The 15,399-nt window shown below is 46.4% G+C and overlaps 1 protein-coding gene across 21 annotated transcripts in view; it reads right to left on the reverse strand.

Annotated features, from left to right (window-relative positions):
- dtna (dystrobrevin, alpha) overlaps window positions 1-15,399 on the reverse strand; it is a 513,111-nt gene that overhangs the window by 193,079 nt on the left and 304,633 nt on the right. For all 21 annotated transcript variants that reach the window (XM_072467819.1, XM_072467814.1, XM_072467818.1 and 18 more), the window contains one exon: window positions 9,006-9,160. In XM_072467819.1, coding sequence (XP_072323920.1) covers window positions 9,006-9,160 — 155 coding nt within the window. The remainder of the gene's footprint in view (window positions 1-9,005; window positions 9,161-15,399) is intronic.

Genomic DNA, 15,399 nt, shown 5'->3' on the forward strand with positions numbered 1-15,399 from the left:
GACATTGATGGGGAGCAGAAAAAAAGTGAATTCTTTATCCTTTGGGTGTCGTGTTCTCCACACATCCAAATACCCCACTTCCTCACAAAACAATACTAGTGGCCATGTTTGTCTGGTGGGGGGGGGGGGGGATATTCTGGTTCATAGAATTATCATAGAATTTACAGTGCAGAAGGAGGCCATTCGGCCCATCGAGTCTGCACCGGCTCTTGAAAGAGCACCCTACTCAAGGTCAACACCTCCACCCTATCCCCATAACCCAGTAACCCCACCCAACACTAAGGGCAATTCTGGACACTAAGGGCAATTGATCATGGCCAATCCACCTAACCTGCACATCTTTGGACTGTGGGAGGAAACCGGAGCACCCGGAGGAAACCCACGCACACACGGGGAGGATGTGCAGACTTCCGCACAGGCAGTGACCCAAGCCGGAATCGAACCTGGGACCCTGGAGCTGTGAAGCGACTGTGCTATCCACAACGCTACCGTGCTGCCCCTATTGTGGTTATTGGGAGTTTGGCCACCAAGGGGTTAAGGTGACAATTGAAGTCCCCATCTATAAAGGAATTAACCAACGCTAAATCAGCAAAGTCCATTAAGACTTCAATAAAAAAATCAGGAGAATAATTTGGTGGACCATACACATTTATTATCGAGACAAATTCCCCATGTAAAAGTCTCTTGGCAATCACACATCTACCCCCCTTTTCCTTCACACAGTCCTCCACTCCGAAAAACATATTTTTATTGTCTAATGCTGCTACGCCCTGACTGAAGATTGAGAACGAGGTAAAAAACACCTGCTAGACTGAGTCCCTCTTCACCTTTGAGTGTTCCTTGTCATCTAAAGCAGCTTTCTGAAATAAAACTATGTCAACTTTCTCCTTTTTAAGTAAAGCCACAGGGCGGGATCCTCCGTCCCGCCGCATCTGTTTTCTGGTGCGGCGCTCCCCCACTGCCAGCGAAAGGGAGGATCCTGCCGACGGAGAATCTAGCCCATAATCTTTTTTTCTCTACACATTCCAGGAGCAAATTTTTAATGTAGCTCAATCAGCCACATTCGGGTGTCCACCAAAACATACCTTCCCATACGAGAGGCACCATAGACACCATATTGCGTGCAATTCCGGTCGCCGCATTATAGGAAGGATGTGGAAGCATTGGAAAGGGTGCAGAGGAGATTTACCAGAATGTTGCCTGGTATGGAGGGAAAATCTTATGAGGAAACGCTGAGGGACTTGAGGCTGTTTTCGTTAGAGAGAAGAATGTTAAGAGGTGACTTAATTGAGGCATACAAGATGATCAGAGGATTGGATAGGGTGGACAGTGAGAGCCTTTTTCCTCAGATGGTGATGTCTAGCACGAGGGGACATAGCTTTAAATTGAGGGGAGATAGATATAAGACAGATGTCAGAGGTAGGTTCTTTACTCAGAGAGTAGTAAGGGTGTGGTATGCCCTGCCTGCAACAGTAGTGGACTCGCCAACAGTAAGGGCATTCAAATGGTCATTGGATAGACGTATGGACGATAAGGGAATAGTGTAGATGGGCTTTAGAGTGGTTTCACAGGTCGGCGCAACATCGAGGGCCTAAGGGCCTGTACTGCGCTGTAATGTTCTATGTTCTATATAGCATCTTTTTTTCAGATAGGAAACCTGCCTGTATCATTGCAGGACCCAGTTAACAGTTTTTTTAACCCAAAAACAAAAACAATACAAAAATGTTGTGACGACATAAATTCTAAGGGGGCATTCAGCAGCAAATGTGACAATCGGTAGAGCTATCTCTACAACCTTTCATTCATTACACACAGGAGACATACTTCTCAGAAAAGAGAAAAGATATGCCAGTATGAAAGTGGAAGCGAAATAACCCTCCCGCATTTTAACCCCAGTCATGAAGACTTAACCCACTCACCAACTTCCCGGCAATGGCACTACTCTTATTTATCATGATTAAAGTAAGGAGACTGTAAAACAGAATTACCGTCATAAACTAAGGATAAGAAGAAAAAAAGACAGAGATCTATCATGCAGCCCCACTACCATACCACCTACACTCCTTAGCTAGAAGGAAAACCTTGAAAGGTGTTTTCCATTCAAGATAAATGGAAGTCTCGGAGATTCTTAAGAATACAACATTCAATATAGTGCTTGATTGCCACCACATCCCTGCTGTCATGATAACAACATAAGATCAGGCAGGAAGCATTATAATGGGGATAGAGTTGTGCACTGCAGACTATTACTCCCATGTTATTGCCTTCCATGGAGTTCACAAAAGCCAAGGCCTCAGCCAGATTGTCCAATATCTTTACAGAGTTGTTGGATATCACCCTCAGTGTAGCGGGATAAAGCAGGACATAATTCACTCCAACAGCTTTGAGTCTTTTTCTAACTTTCATCAAAGCTTCGATGTTCTGTTGTGTCACCGGCGAGAAATCTTGGAAGGGACACTTGCCCCCTCAGAGCCAGGTTCCACCACAGCTTGCTGCTTCCAATACTATTTGGTGATCTCTGAAGCTATGAAAACAAATAATTAGGGGCCAGGGACACTGATTGTCCCTCGGCTTCAAAGACAGGATAGATGTTCCCTTTCCAACTTAATATGCCCAGCTTTTGTGTCCAGATTATGAAAGTGTGGCAGCCAGCTCTCAAATAATTTAATATGGAGCTTGCCATCCCCTCCTTCTGGCAAACCGGCGACCCAGACATTTTCTTCCCTCCTTGGTTCTCCAGATCCTCCAGGATCTCTGACATAGAAGTTAGGTTTCCAAGGAGTGCAAGCGGGCCTCAGTTGAGGAAGTTGCATTTTTGACAGTCAGGATTCTCTCCTCGGTTTCATCAAACCTCTTATTAATATTCTGCAGCTCAGTAGCATAAGCACTAATATTCTGTGCTAACAAGCCGAGTCTATCGTCAAAGACATTAATGATGTTTACAGTCGTCATCTGCAGAGCTTTTGAGAATGCCAGGTCAAGAGCGCGCTTGGGGATCAAGTCACCATGTTAAGGAGTCAGCTCCACCCCAGCTGCATTGAACTGCCCTTTTTTGTCGACAATTTTCTGAGGGTTCCTCAGCATTCTGTCATCTACGTTTAGACATAAATCTTCTGGGGACATACTATGGAGTATTCACTTCTGGATTAGGCAACTATATGCTGTGTAAGGAAGGATGAGGAGCCCCAGAGCCCATGGAAATGCTGCTATCCCCGTGCCTGCATTAAGTGATCCCCACTCCATTTGTTTATCAAAGATCCAGACTATAGCTGTATATGTTGCTGCCACACTGCTGTGAAGGTGAGAGCAGGGAAATTCAGATTAAGGCAAGTAACATCCAAGGTACAGCAAATTACATTGCTAAATTTGGATACCACCTGTGAAGCAGTGAAATCAGATTCTCAGGAAGTGCCATGATCACAAGCCTTTCAAGTCAGCAGCGATGCAGTTTCACTGTTTAAAGGATTTCCAGTCTCTCAGTTTCATCGATCAATGACTCCTTCTGTGCTCTCGCCTTGTGGCGAGTTTCACACAGCTTGGGAAAACCATGCACTCCCTTTTAAAATCAGAATTCACAATTGATTCATAAATAGTCACATGACTGACATGACAGCTCCAAGGCTGTTCCCACTCACCTCCAAATGAGCCCCGGTAAAACCCAAAAGTCGGCAGAATCATGGCAGTATTCCAAACCACTCACACTTTGAGGCTTTTACAACCCCCAACCACAACCCTTCTGCCCAAGGTGTGTAATTCCTGCAGCTTGGGGTTAGAAGTAGGATTCCGGTCCACAAACCCTTGGACAAAGCGAGACTGGCTAACTGGGCACCAATGGGATGAAGGGGGGGAATGGCACGGGATTGAGAAGACACGTGGCATTTTGAACAGAAGACGGGAGAGAAATTGCTAACTCAGGATGGAGAGGGGCAATAGGGAAAGGAAAAAAGGATAAGGGCTGGGAATAAACAAATGGTTGGAGTTGGAGAAGAACCGGGAGCTTTCAACACTACTTGAAAATTCAGATTTTGGAAAAATAAGGAAGAGATAGGGCGGAATTTTCCGTTCGCCGGCGCCAAAATCGCGTTTGCCGATCAGCCAGAAAATCCTTGTTTCCGCCCCCTCAAAAACAGCGTACTCTCGAGTATGCCGCACGTCGTCAGGACGGCTTCTGGACGTCATCGGAGGCCCTCCGCCGATGCCCCGCCTCCGATGGGTCGAGTCCCCGACGTCGTCGCTCGCGTATGCTCACACCGTTCGGGGACCTCGTGTGGCGGCTGCGGACTGTGTCCAGTGACACCACAGTCGGGGGAGCTGTTCCGCTGGCAGGGGGGGGTCTTTGGGGGGGGGGGGGGGGGGTTGGGGGGACTGGTGGGGGGTGGTTTGAGGGTGGCGAGGCTGGTTCAGGGGGGCAGTTTTTCACAGGCCGGGTCCGCGCATGCTCAGCCACGGACCCGGTCAGCCTGTGGCCGTAACCGCAGGTAAAGCCAGTTTAGCTGCACGGCTGCTAGCCCCCACTGGACGGAGGATCGGTGCAGGGCGCCGCCGACTTTCTGGTCGTAAGACCAGATGGATCCTGCGGACACAGCCGCAGGATCGGAGAATCCAGCCCATGGTATTAGTCTGGCACTTTCTTCGGACCCTGATTGATTGTGCTGATTTTTGTGTTCATACGCATGCTAGTAACATCGGCAGTAAATTTAGGTGCTGGTAGGTGTGGCCTCACACATTTTGAGTGTAACTTTCTGATTACAACCCCAAAGGAAATTTTACCCCCATACGTTAAAAGGAGGCAACTGATACACACTTATCCAACTTCGAATTTTTTTTTTGTGCTAAATAGCCCTAAGTGGTGACAGGCTTACAGTTAGGACTATAGTTATATCACCCAACAGCACCAAAAACAGAAACTTAAGCATTCTAATTTTTAAAACAGTGAAAGCTTTGGATACATTTTACCCAAGAACATTTACGCTCACGGTTAGGTACCACAGCACAGCATAGAACAAAGAACAAAGAAATGTACAGCACAGGAACAGGCCCTTCGGCCCTCCAAGCCTGTGCCGACCATGCTGCCCGACTTAACTACAATCTTCTACACTTCCTGGGTCCGTATCCTTCTATTCCCATCCTATTCATATATTTGTCAAGATGCCCCTTAAATGTCCCTATCGTCCCTGCTTCCACTACCTCCTCCGGTAGCGAGTTCCAGGCACCCACTACCCTCTGCGTAAAAAACTTGCCTCGTACATCTACTCTAAACCTTGCCCCTCTCACCTTAAACCTATGCCCCCTAGTAATTGACCCCTCTACCCTGGGGAAAAGCCTCTGACTATCCACTCTGTCTATGCCCCTCATAATTTTGTAGACCTCTATCAGGTCTCCCCTCAACCTCCTTCGTTCCAGTGAGAACAAACCGAGTTTATTCAATCGCTCCTCATAGCTAATGCCCTCCATACCAGACAACATTCTGGTAAATCTCTTCTGCACCCTCTCTAAAGCCTCCACATCCTTCTGGTAGTGTGGCGACCAGAATTGAACACTGTACTCCAAGTGTGGCCTAACTAAGGTTCTATACAGCTGCAACATGACTTGCCAATTCTTATACTCAATGCCCCGGCCAATGAAGGCAAGCATGCCGTATGCCTTCTTGACTACCTTCTCCACCTGTGTTGCCCCTTTCAATGACCTGTGGACCTGTACTCCTAGATCTCTTTGACTTTCAATACTCTTGAGGGTTCTACCATTCACTGTATATTCCCTACCTGCATTAGACCTTCCAAAATGCATTACCTCACATTTGTCCGGATTAAACTCCATCTGCCATCTCTCCGCCCAAGTCTCCAGACAATCTAAATCCTGCTGTATCCTCCGACAGTCCTCGTCGCTATCCGCAATTCCACCAACCTTTGTGTCGTCTGCAAACTTACTAATCAGACCAGTTACATTTTCCTCCAAATCATTTATATATACTACAAAGAGCAAAGGTCCCAGCACTGATCCCTGTGGAACACCACTGGTCACAGCCCTCCAATTAGAAAAGCATCCCTCCATTGCTACTCTCTGCCTTCTATGACCTAGCCAGTTCTGTATCCACCTTGCCAGCTCACCCCTGATCCCGTGTGACTTCACCTTTTGTACTAGTCTACCATGAGGGACCTTGTCAAAGGCCTTACTGAAGTCCATATAGACAACATCTACTGCCCTACCTGCATCAATCATCTTAGTGACCTCCTCGAAAAACTCTATCAAGTTAGTGAGACACGACCTCCCCTTCACAAAACCGTGCTGCCTCTCACTAATACGTCCATTTGCTTCCAAATGGGAGTAGATCCTGTCTCGAAGAATTCTCTCCAGTAATTTCCCTACCACTGAAGTAAGGCTCACCGGCCTGTAGTTCCCGGGATTATCCTTGCTACCCTTCTTAAACAAAGGAACAACATTGGCTATTCTCCAGTCCTCCGGGACATCCCCTGAAGACAGCGAGGATCCAAAGATTTCTGTCAAGGCCTCAGCAATTTCCTCTCCAGCCTCCTTCAGTATTCTGGGGTAGATCCCATCAGGCCCTGGGGACTTATCTACCTTAATATTTTTTAAGACACCCAACACCTCGTCTTTTTGGATCACAATGTGACCCAGGGTATCTACACCCCCTTCTCCAGACTCAACATCTACCAATTCCTTCTCTTTGGTGAATGCTGATGCAAAGTATTCATTTAATACCTCGCCCATTTCCTCTGGCTCCACACATAGATTCCCTTGCCTATCCTTCAGTGGGCCAACCCTTTCCCTGGCTACCCTCTTGCTTTTTATGTACGTGTAAAAAGCCTTGGGATTTTCCTTAACCCCATTTGCCAATGACTTTTCGTGACCCCTTCTAGCCCTCCTGACTCCTTGCTTAAGTTCCTTCCTACTTTCCTTATATTCCACGCAGGCTTCGTCTGTTCCCAGCCTTTTAGCCCTGACAAATGCCTCCTTTTTCTTTTTGACGAGGCCTACAATATCACTCGTCATCCAAGGTTCCCGAAAATTGCCGTATTTATCTTTCTTCCTCACAGGAACATGCCGGTCCTGTATTCCTTTCAACTGCCACTTGAAAGCCTCCCACATGTCAGATGTTGATTTTCCCTCAAACATCCGCCCCCAATCTATGTTCTTCAGTTCCCGCCTAATATTGTTATAATTAGCCTTCCCCCAATTTAGCACATTCATCCTAGGACCACTCTTATCCTTGTCCACCAGTACTTTAAAACTTACTGAATTGTGGTCACTGTTCCCGAAATGCTCCCCTACTGAAACATCTACCACCTGGCCGGGCTCATTCCCCAATACCAGGTCCAGTACCGCCCCTTCCCTAGTTGGACTGTCTACATATTGTTTTAAGAAGCCCTCCTGGATGCTCCTTACAAACTCCACCCCGTCTAAGCCCCTGGCACTAAGTGAGTCCCAGTCAATATTGGGGAAGTTGAAGTCTCCCATCACCACAACCCTGTTGTTTTTACTCTTTTCCAAAATCTGTCTACCTATCTGCTCCTCTATCTCCCGCTGGCTGTTGGGAGGCCTGTAGTATACCCCCAACATTGTGACTGCACCCTTCTTATTCCTGATCTCTACCCATATAGCCTCACTGCCCTCTGAGGTGTCCTCTCGCAGTACAGCTGTGATATTCTCCCGAACAAGTAGCGCAACTCCACCTCCCCTTCTACATCCCCCTCTATCCCGCCTGAAACATCTAAATCCTGGAACGTTTAGCTGCCAATCCTGCCCTTCCCTCAACCAGGTCTCTGTAATGGCAACAACATCATAGTTCCAAGTACTAATCCAAGCTCTAAGTTCATCTGCCTTACCCGTAATGCTCCTTGCATTAAAACATATGCACTTCAGGCCACCAGACCCGCTGTGTTCAGCAACTTCTCCCCGTCTGCTCTGCCTCAGAGCCACACTGTCCCTATTCCCTAGTTCTCCCTCAATGCTCTCACCTTCTGACCTATTGCTCCCCGTGCCCACCCCCCTGCCATACTAGTTTAAACATAGAATGTGTAACATGGGACATATGCTCTTCTTGCATCTCTAGCAGGTTCCACCTTACTGGATACCTGTGCAATCAGGGCCATAAAGAAAATGAAATGAAAATCGCTTATTGGCACAAGTAGGCTTCAAATGAAGTTACTGTGAAAAGCCCCTAGTCGCCACATTCCGGGGCCTGTTCGGGGAGGCTGGTACGGGAATTGAACCATGCTGCAGACCTAGTAACAATTCATTCTAAATATTGACTAAAGTAGTCGGTTAATATGCATATATAAAATAAAATCACGAAGTTCTGGAAATACATAGCAGGTCCATTGGACATGACAATTAACATAATGAAAACACAAAATGCTGGAATTATTCAGTAGGTCTGGCAGCTATTTCAGATTTCCAGCGTCCACAGTATTTCGTTTTGTATTAGAAGGCAAATAATATTTTGTCAGTAGACATATAATTGGAACAGGAAACTTAATTTAATTTAAATTGAGAGCTTAACCTTTCTCCAGATATACATGGAACATTTAATATTTTATAATATTTTAGCATGAGAATTTCTAAAGCTACTTTTAAAACATATTCCGTTGAGATTTATTGCTATTTCAGGAACTATGATTTCCTTCACCTCGAAGTTAGTTACAAAAGTGGACGAATACTCAAGTATTCCTCAATTTATTTTAATTCATGGCAATTTGATTTAAAATCTATGGATTGAGGATGGTTTCAGCATCATTAAATAATGTTTTGACAGAATGGGAGATGAATTTTTGAGGGAGTTCTGTCACTCATCTGGCACCACTCAAAGCAGAATAGTCCTGGAAACTCAGGAAATCATGTATATGCAAGCCTTTTTCCCCCCACGATTCCACAGTTTCCCATTGAAATTAAGGTGGACAATTAGAAAAATGTTCCTGCAAATTTAGCCTCAATACATACATCTTATTTCCAGCAATTACAGCAATTACAATTTGATAGATGTTCACCTGCTGGGAAAAGCATGATCTCGATGCTTGTTCTGTGTACCCAAAGGAAGGACCTTCAAACACTGCCGTTGGTAACTTCAGCACCTCCCGCAGAAACTGGTCAAACTTCACATAGATCATTATTCCATTGGAGTCTGATATTTGAGAGAAAATATCTGAAGGACAATTTATAGGGGAAGAAAAGGGCACCATTACTAGTTTTGCAAATACAGTACAAAAGGCTAGCTTTTGCTGAATAGGTTATGCCTTTCAACTACCTGATTGAAAAGAAACATCAAACACAGACCAGATATACTGTGCCCACCATGAACAGTCAGCATAGAGTCCTGCCAAGGAATATTTTAGCATGTGTCGGGGGACAAGACAGGGATGTCCACTCTCCCCACTACTGTTTACCCTGGCCTAGTTGGCAATGGCGCTGTGAACATCAAATATTTGGCGGGGGATTGTGAGAGGGGGGATGGAACATAGGATCTCGTTCTATATGGACAATTTGCTCCTTTATATAACGGACCCGTTGGGGGGGGGGGGGGGGGATTGAAGGAATTATGAGGATATTGGAGGAATTTGGCCGGTTCCCAGGTTATAAACTGAATATGGGCAAGAGCGAGGTTTTTGTGATCCAGGCAAGGGGGAAGGGGGCAGGAGAGGAGATTGAGGGAGATGCTATTCAAGGTGGTGGGAGGGAGTTTTAGGTACCTGGGTATTCAAGTGGCACGGGAATAGGGTCAGCTTCACAAATTGAATTTGGGTAGACTAATAAAACAGGTGAAAGGGGACTTCCGAAGGTGGGATTGCTCCCGCTGTCATTGGTGGGGAGGGTTGCAGACTGAAAATAACAGTCATAAGAACATAAGAACTAGGAACAGGAGTAGGCCATCTGGCCCCTCGAGCCTGCTCCGCCATTCAATGAGATCATGGCTGATCTTTGTGGACTCAGCTCCACTCTCCGGCCCGTACACCATATCCCCGAATCCCTTTATTCTTTAGAAAGGTATCTATCTTTTTCTTAAAAACGTTGAAAGGAGCCTCAACTGCTTCACTGGGCAAGGAATTCCAGAGATTCACAACCCTTTGGGTGAAGAAGTTCCTCCTAAACTCGGTCCTAAATCTACTTCCCCTTATTTTGAGGCTATGCCCCCTAGTTCTGCTTTCCCCGACCAGTGGAAACAACCTGCCCGCATCTATCCTATCTATTCCCTTCATAATTTTATATGTTTCAATAAGATCCCCCCGCATCCTTCTAAACTCCAATGAGTACAGTCCCAGTCTACTCAACCTCTCGTCATAATCTAATCCCCTCAACTCTGGGATCAACCTAGTGAATCTCCTCTGCACTCCCTCCAGTGCCAATATGTCCTTTCTCAGGTAAGGAGACCAAAACTGAACACAATACTCCAGATGTGGCCTCACCAACACCTTATACAATTGCAGCATAACCTCCCTAGTCTTGAACTCCATCCCTCTAGCAATGAAAGACAAAACTCGATTAGCCTTCTTAATCACCTGTTGCACCTGCACACCAACTTTTTGCGACTCGTGCACCAGCACACCCAGGTCCCTCTGCACAGCAGCATGTTTTAACATCTTACCGTTTAAATAATAATCCATTCTGCTGTTATTCCTCCCAAAATGGATAGCCTCACACTTGGCAACATTGAATTCCATCTGCCAGACCCTAGCCCATTCACCTAACCTATCCAAATCCTTCTGCAGACTTCCGGTATCCTCTGCACTTTTTGCTTTACCGCTCATCTTAGTGTCGTCTGCAAACTTTGCCACATTGCACTTGGTCCCCAACTCCAAATCATCTATGTAAATTGTGAACAACTGCGGGCCCAACACTGATCCTTGAGGGACCCCACTAGTTACAGGTTGCCAACCAGAGAAACACCCATTTATCCCCACTCTCTGATTTCTGTTAGTTAACCAATCCTCTACCCATGCTACCACTTTACCCTCAATGCCATGCATCTTTAGTTTATGCAGCAACCTTTTGTGTGGCACCTTGTCAAAAGCTTTCTGGAAATCCAGATATACCATATCCATTGGCTCCCCGTTATCTACTGCACTGGTAACGTCCTCAAAAAATTCTACCAAATTAGTCAGACACGACCTACCCTTTATGAACCCATGCTGCGTCTGCCCAATGGGACAATTTCTCTCCAGGTGCCCTGCTATTTCCTCCTGAATGATAGATTCCAGCATTTTCCCTACAACCGAAGTTAAGCTTACCGGCCTATAATTACCCGCTTTCTGCCGACCTCCTTTTTTAAACAGTGGTGTCACATTTGCTCCTTTCCAATCCTCTGGGACCACCCCAGAGTCTAGTGAATTTTGATAAATTATCACTACTGCGTTTACAATTTCCCTAGCCATCTCTTTTAACACTCTGGGATGCATCCCATCAGGGCCAGGAGACTTGTCTACCTTTAGCCCCATTAGCTTGCCCAATACTGCCTCCTTAGTGATTACAATCATCACCTATCATATCTTTATTTCCATCAGTCACTGGCATGTTATTTGTGTCTTCCACTGTGAAGACTGACCCAAAAAACCTGTTCAGCTACTCAGCCATTTCCCTGTCTCCTATTATTAAATCTCCCTTCTCATCTTCCAAAGGACCAATATTTACCTTAGCCACTCTTTTTTGTCTTATATATTTGTAGAAGCTTTTACTATCTGCTTTTATGTTCTGAGCAAGTTTACTTTCATAGTCTACCTTACTCTTCTTTATAGCTTTTTTAGTAGCTTTCTGTTGTCCCCTAAAGACATCCCAGTCCTCTAGTCTCCCACTAATTTTTGCCACTTTGTATGTTTTTTCCTTCAATTTGATACTCTCCCTCACCTCCTTAGATATCCACGGTCGATTTTTCCCCTTTCTACCGTCTTTCTTTTTTGTCGGTATGAACCTTTCCTGAACACTGTGAAAGATCGCTCGGAAGGTTCTCCACTGTTCCTCAACTGCTTCACCCTGAAGTCTTTGCTCCCAGTCTACCTTAGTTAGTTCTTCTCTCATCCCATTGTAATCGCCTTTGTTTAAGCACAAAACATTAGTGTTTGATTTTACCTTGTCATCCTCCAACTGTATTTTAAATTCCACCATATTGTAGTCACTCCTTCCAAGAGGATCCCGAACTATGAGATCATTAATCAATCCTGCCTCATTACACAGGACCAGATCTAGGACCGCTTGTTCCCTTGTAGGTTCCATTACATACTGTTCCAGGAAATTATCCCGGACACATTCTATAAACTCCTCCTCAAGGCTGCCTTTACCAACCTGGTTAAACCAATCGACATGCAGATTAAAATCTCCCATGATAACCGCTGTACCATTTCTACATGCATCCGTTATTTCTTTGCTTATTGCCTGCCCTACCATCCTGTTACTATTTGGTGGCCTAAAGACTACTCCTATCAGTGACCTTTTCGCCTTACTGTTCCAGATTTCCACCCAAATTGATTCAACCTTGTCCTCCTTAGCACCAATATCATCCCTTACTATTGCCCGGATGCCATCCTTAAACGACAAAGCTACACCACCGCCCTTGCAATCCATTCTATCCTTTTGTATAGTCTGATACCCTTGGATATTTAACTCCCAGTCGTGACCATCTTTTAACCATGTTTCAGTAATGGCCACTAAATCATAGTCATTCACGATGATTTGCGTCATCAACTCATTCACCTTATTCCGTATACTACGAGCATTCAGGTAAAGTACACTTATGCTGTTTTTTATGTCTTTGTTATGAATCCTAACACCTTGAAGCAGTAACTTTTCGCAAATTATTTTTCCTCTTACCCTTTCTCCTAATTTTCCTTGTCTTTGAACCCATATCTCTACATAATAACCTGTCACGTAACCTGCTGCCTTGCTCTCCATTAACCATTATACTGTCCATAGCTTTACCCTTCCCTTCCCCCCAACTCGCTAGTTTAACGTCCTTGTGACCAACCTATTTATCCTATTCGCTAGAACACTGGTCCCAGAATGGTCCTCCCGAGATTGCTGTTCATTTTCAGTGCCTCCCAATTTTCAACCCTGGGGCGATTTTTGGAAAGGTGAATGGGGCGATCTCGGGTTTTATTTGGGCCGGGAAATCTCCGCGGGTGAAGGTGGTCCTACATGAGCGAGCACTAGGGGAGGGGGAGCTGGCCCTTCTGAACTTTATCAACTATTACTGGGCAGCTAATATAGCGATAGTTAGGAAGTGGTGGAGGGGTCAGTGTGGGAGCGAGTAGAGGTGGCATCTTGTAAGGGCATGAGTCTGAAAGCTTTGTTAATAGCACCTCTGCTGTTCTCGCCGGCTCGGTACTCCACAAACCCAGTGGTAGTGGCAGCCCCGAGGTGTGGGGGCAGTGGAGACAGCACATGGGACTGGAGGGGCGTTGGCATGGTCACCGATCTGTGATAATCACCGGTTCGCTTTAGGAGGTGGCAGCGGTCTGGAATCGAGAGATTCGGAGATCTCCTCCAAACTTCCCGAGTTTGGAGGAGTTTGAGATGCGAGGTGGGAATTGGTTACGGTACTTGCAGGTGCGAGATTCTGTTCGGAGGCAGGTCCCAGGCTTCCCGCACCTCCCAATAAGGGGGCTACAGGACAAGGTAATGTCAGAAACACGAGTGGGGAGGGGAAGGTCTCGGAAATACATAAGGAACTGATGGAGTGTGAAGGGGTTCCAATAGGGGAGTTGAAGAGGAAGTGCGGGAAAGAGTTGGGAGGGTGCTGGAAGTCGGGTTTTGGGAGGAGGCCCTGAGGAGAGTCAATGCATCCTCGTCGTGTGCCAAACTTAGCCTGATAGGAAAAAGGGTGAGACATGGAAGTGACGAATAAGGGTAGGAAAACTAATGAAGGGAGAACCGTGAGTGGAGTAGTTACATGGACCGTGATTGCTAGGGTTTATACTTGGGGGGGGCGATGATTATGTTATTGTGGGGGGGGGGGGGGGGGTTTGTTGGATCCTTTTGTTTAAAATGTTAAAATTATAAATGCCTTAATAAAATATTTTCTAAAAAAAAACAATCTCACAAGGCATATTTTTTAAGACCCTAGGATGAAATCCAGCAGGACCCGGAGACCTGTCAGCCCCCAGCTCCATCAACTTGTTACTCCCCAAACCACAGTGCGCCAAGGTGGCAAAGTGGCTGGCACTGCTGCCTCAGAACGCCAGGGACCCGGGTTCGATTCACACCATGGATGACTGTCTGTGTGGAGTTTGCACTTTCTCCCAGTGTCTGCGTGGGTTTCCTACAGGTGCTCCGGTTTTCTCCCACTGTCCGAAGATGTGCAGGTTAGGTAAATTTGGCCCTAAGTGTCCATGGGGTCATGGGTTATGGGGATAGGTTGGGGCAGTGGGCCTAAGTAGGATGCTCTTTCAGAGGGTCAGTGGTGACTCGATGGGCAGACTGGCCTCCTCCTGCACTGTAGGAATTCAATGGTTTTCTGTGACCCCCAGAAATGTTATGATTGTGAATCTCGAGCTTCCTTTCTGAGGGCGTGATTCTCCGGAAAGATTTCTGAGTGTGGTCACGAGCGGGAATTGCTGCGAGCTTCCCGGTGCTCAGCCCAGCGAGGTCGTCAACGCTATTCAACAGCCACAGGGAGAGTGCAAACTCCACCACAGACTGTCACCCAAGGCTGGAATTGAACCCAGGTCCCTGGTTCTGAAATGCAGCAGTGCTAACCACTGTGCCACTGTGCTGCCCAGATCTAAGTGCAGGGGCAGCTGCATTTTTGTGAGCAATGGTGCTGCTCATTTTTAAACATTTTTTTTATCCTGATGCATAACACATGATTATTTGGTCCTGGTGTGTATGATCTGTGCTATGTTCCTGATAGACCCTGGCTAACTTTTGGCAATGGCCAGCTAAGTCAAGAAAATCCTTGTTTGATGAAGGTGGTCAGATGCGGCCGTGGTGGGGCCGAGCTTGCAGTGATGGTTTTGTTGGTGAGCGGGCCTATGCTCCGGTGAGGTTTTTTTTCCCAACCTATCTCATAGATATCATAGAATTTACAGTGCAGAAGGAGGCCATTCGGCCCATCGAGTCTGCACCGGCTCTTGGAAAGAGCACCCTACCCAAGGTCAACACCTCCACCCTATCCCCATAACTCAGTAACCCCACCCAACACTAAGGGTAATTTTGGACACTAAGGGCAATTTATCAAAGCCAATCCACCTAACCTGCACATCTTTAGACTGTGGGAGGAAACCGGAGCACCCGGAGGAAACCCATGCACACACGGGGAGGATGGGCAGACTCCGCACAGACAGTGACCCAAGCCGGAATCGAACCTGGGGCCCTGGAGCTGTGAAGCAATTGTGCTATCCACAATGCTCCCGTGCTGCCCCACAATGCTACCGTGCTGCCCCTCTCACCCCCTGAACA

Source organism: Scyliorhinus torazame, chromosome 11 (genome assembly GCF_047496885.1).
Source record: "Scyliorhinus torazame isolate Kashiwa2021f chromosome 11, sScyTor2.1, whole genome shotgun sequence".
Taxonomy (NCBI): Eukaryota; Metazoa; Chordata; class Chondrichthyes; order Carcharhiniformes; family Scyliorhinidae; genus Scyliorhinus; species Scyliorhinus torazame.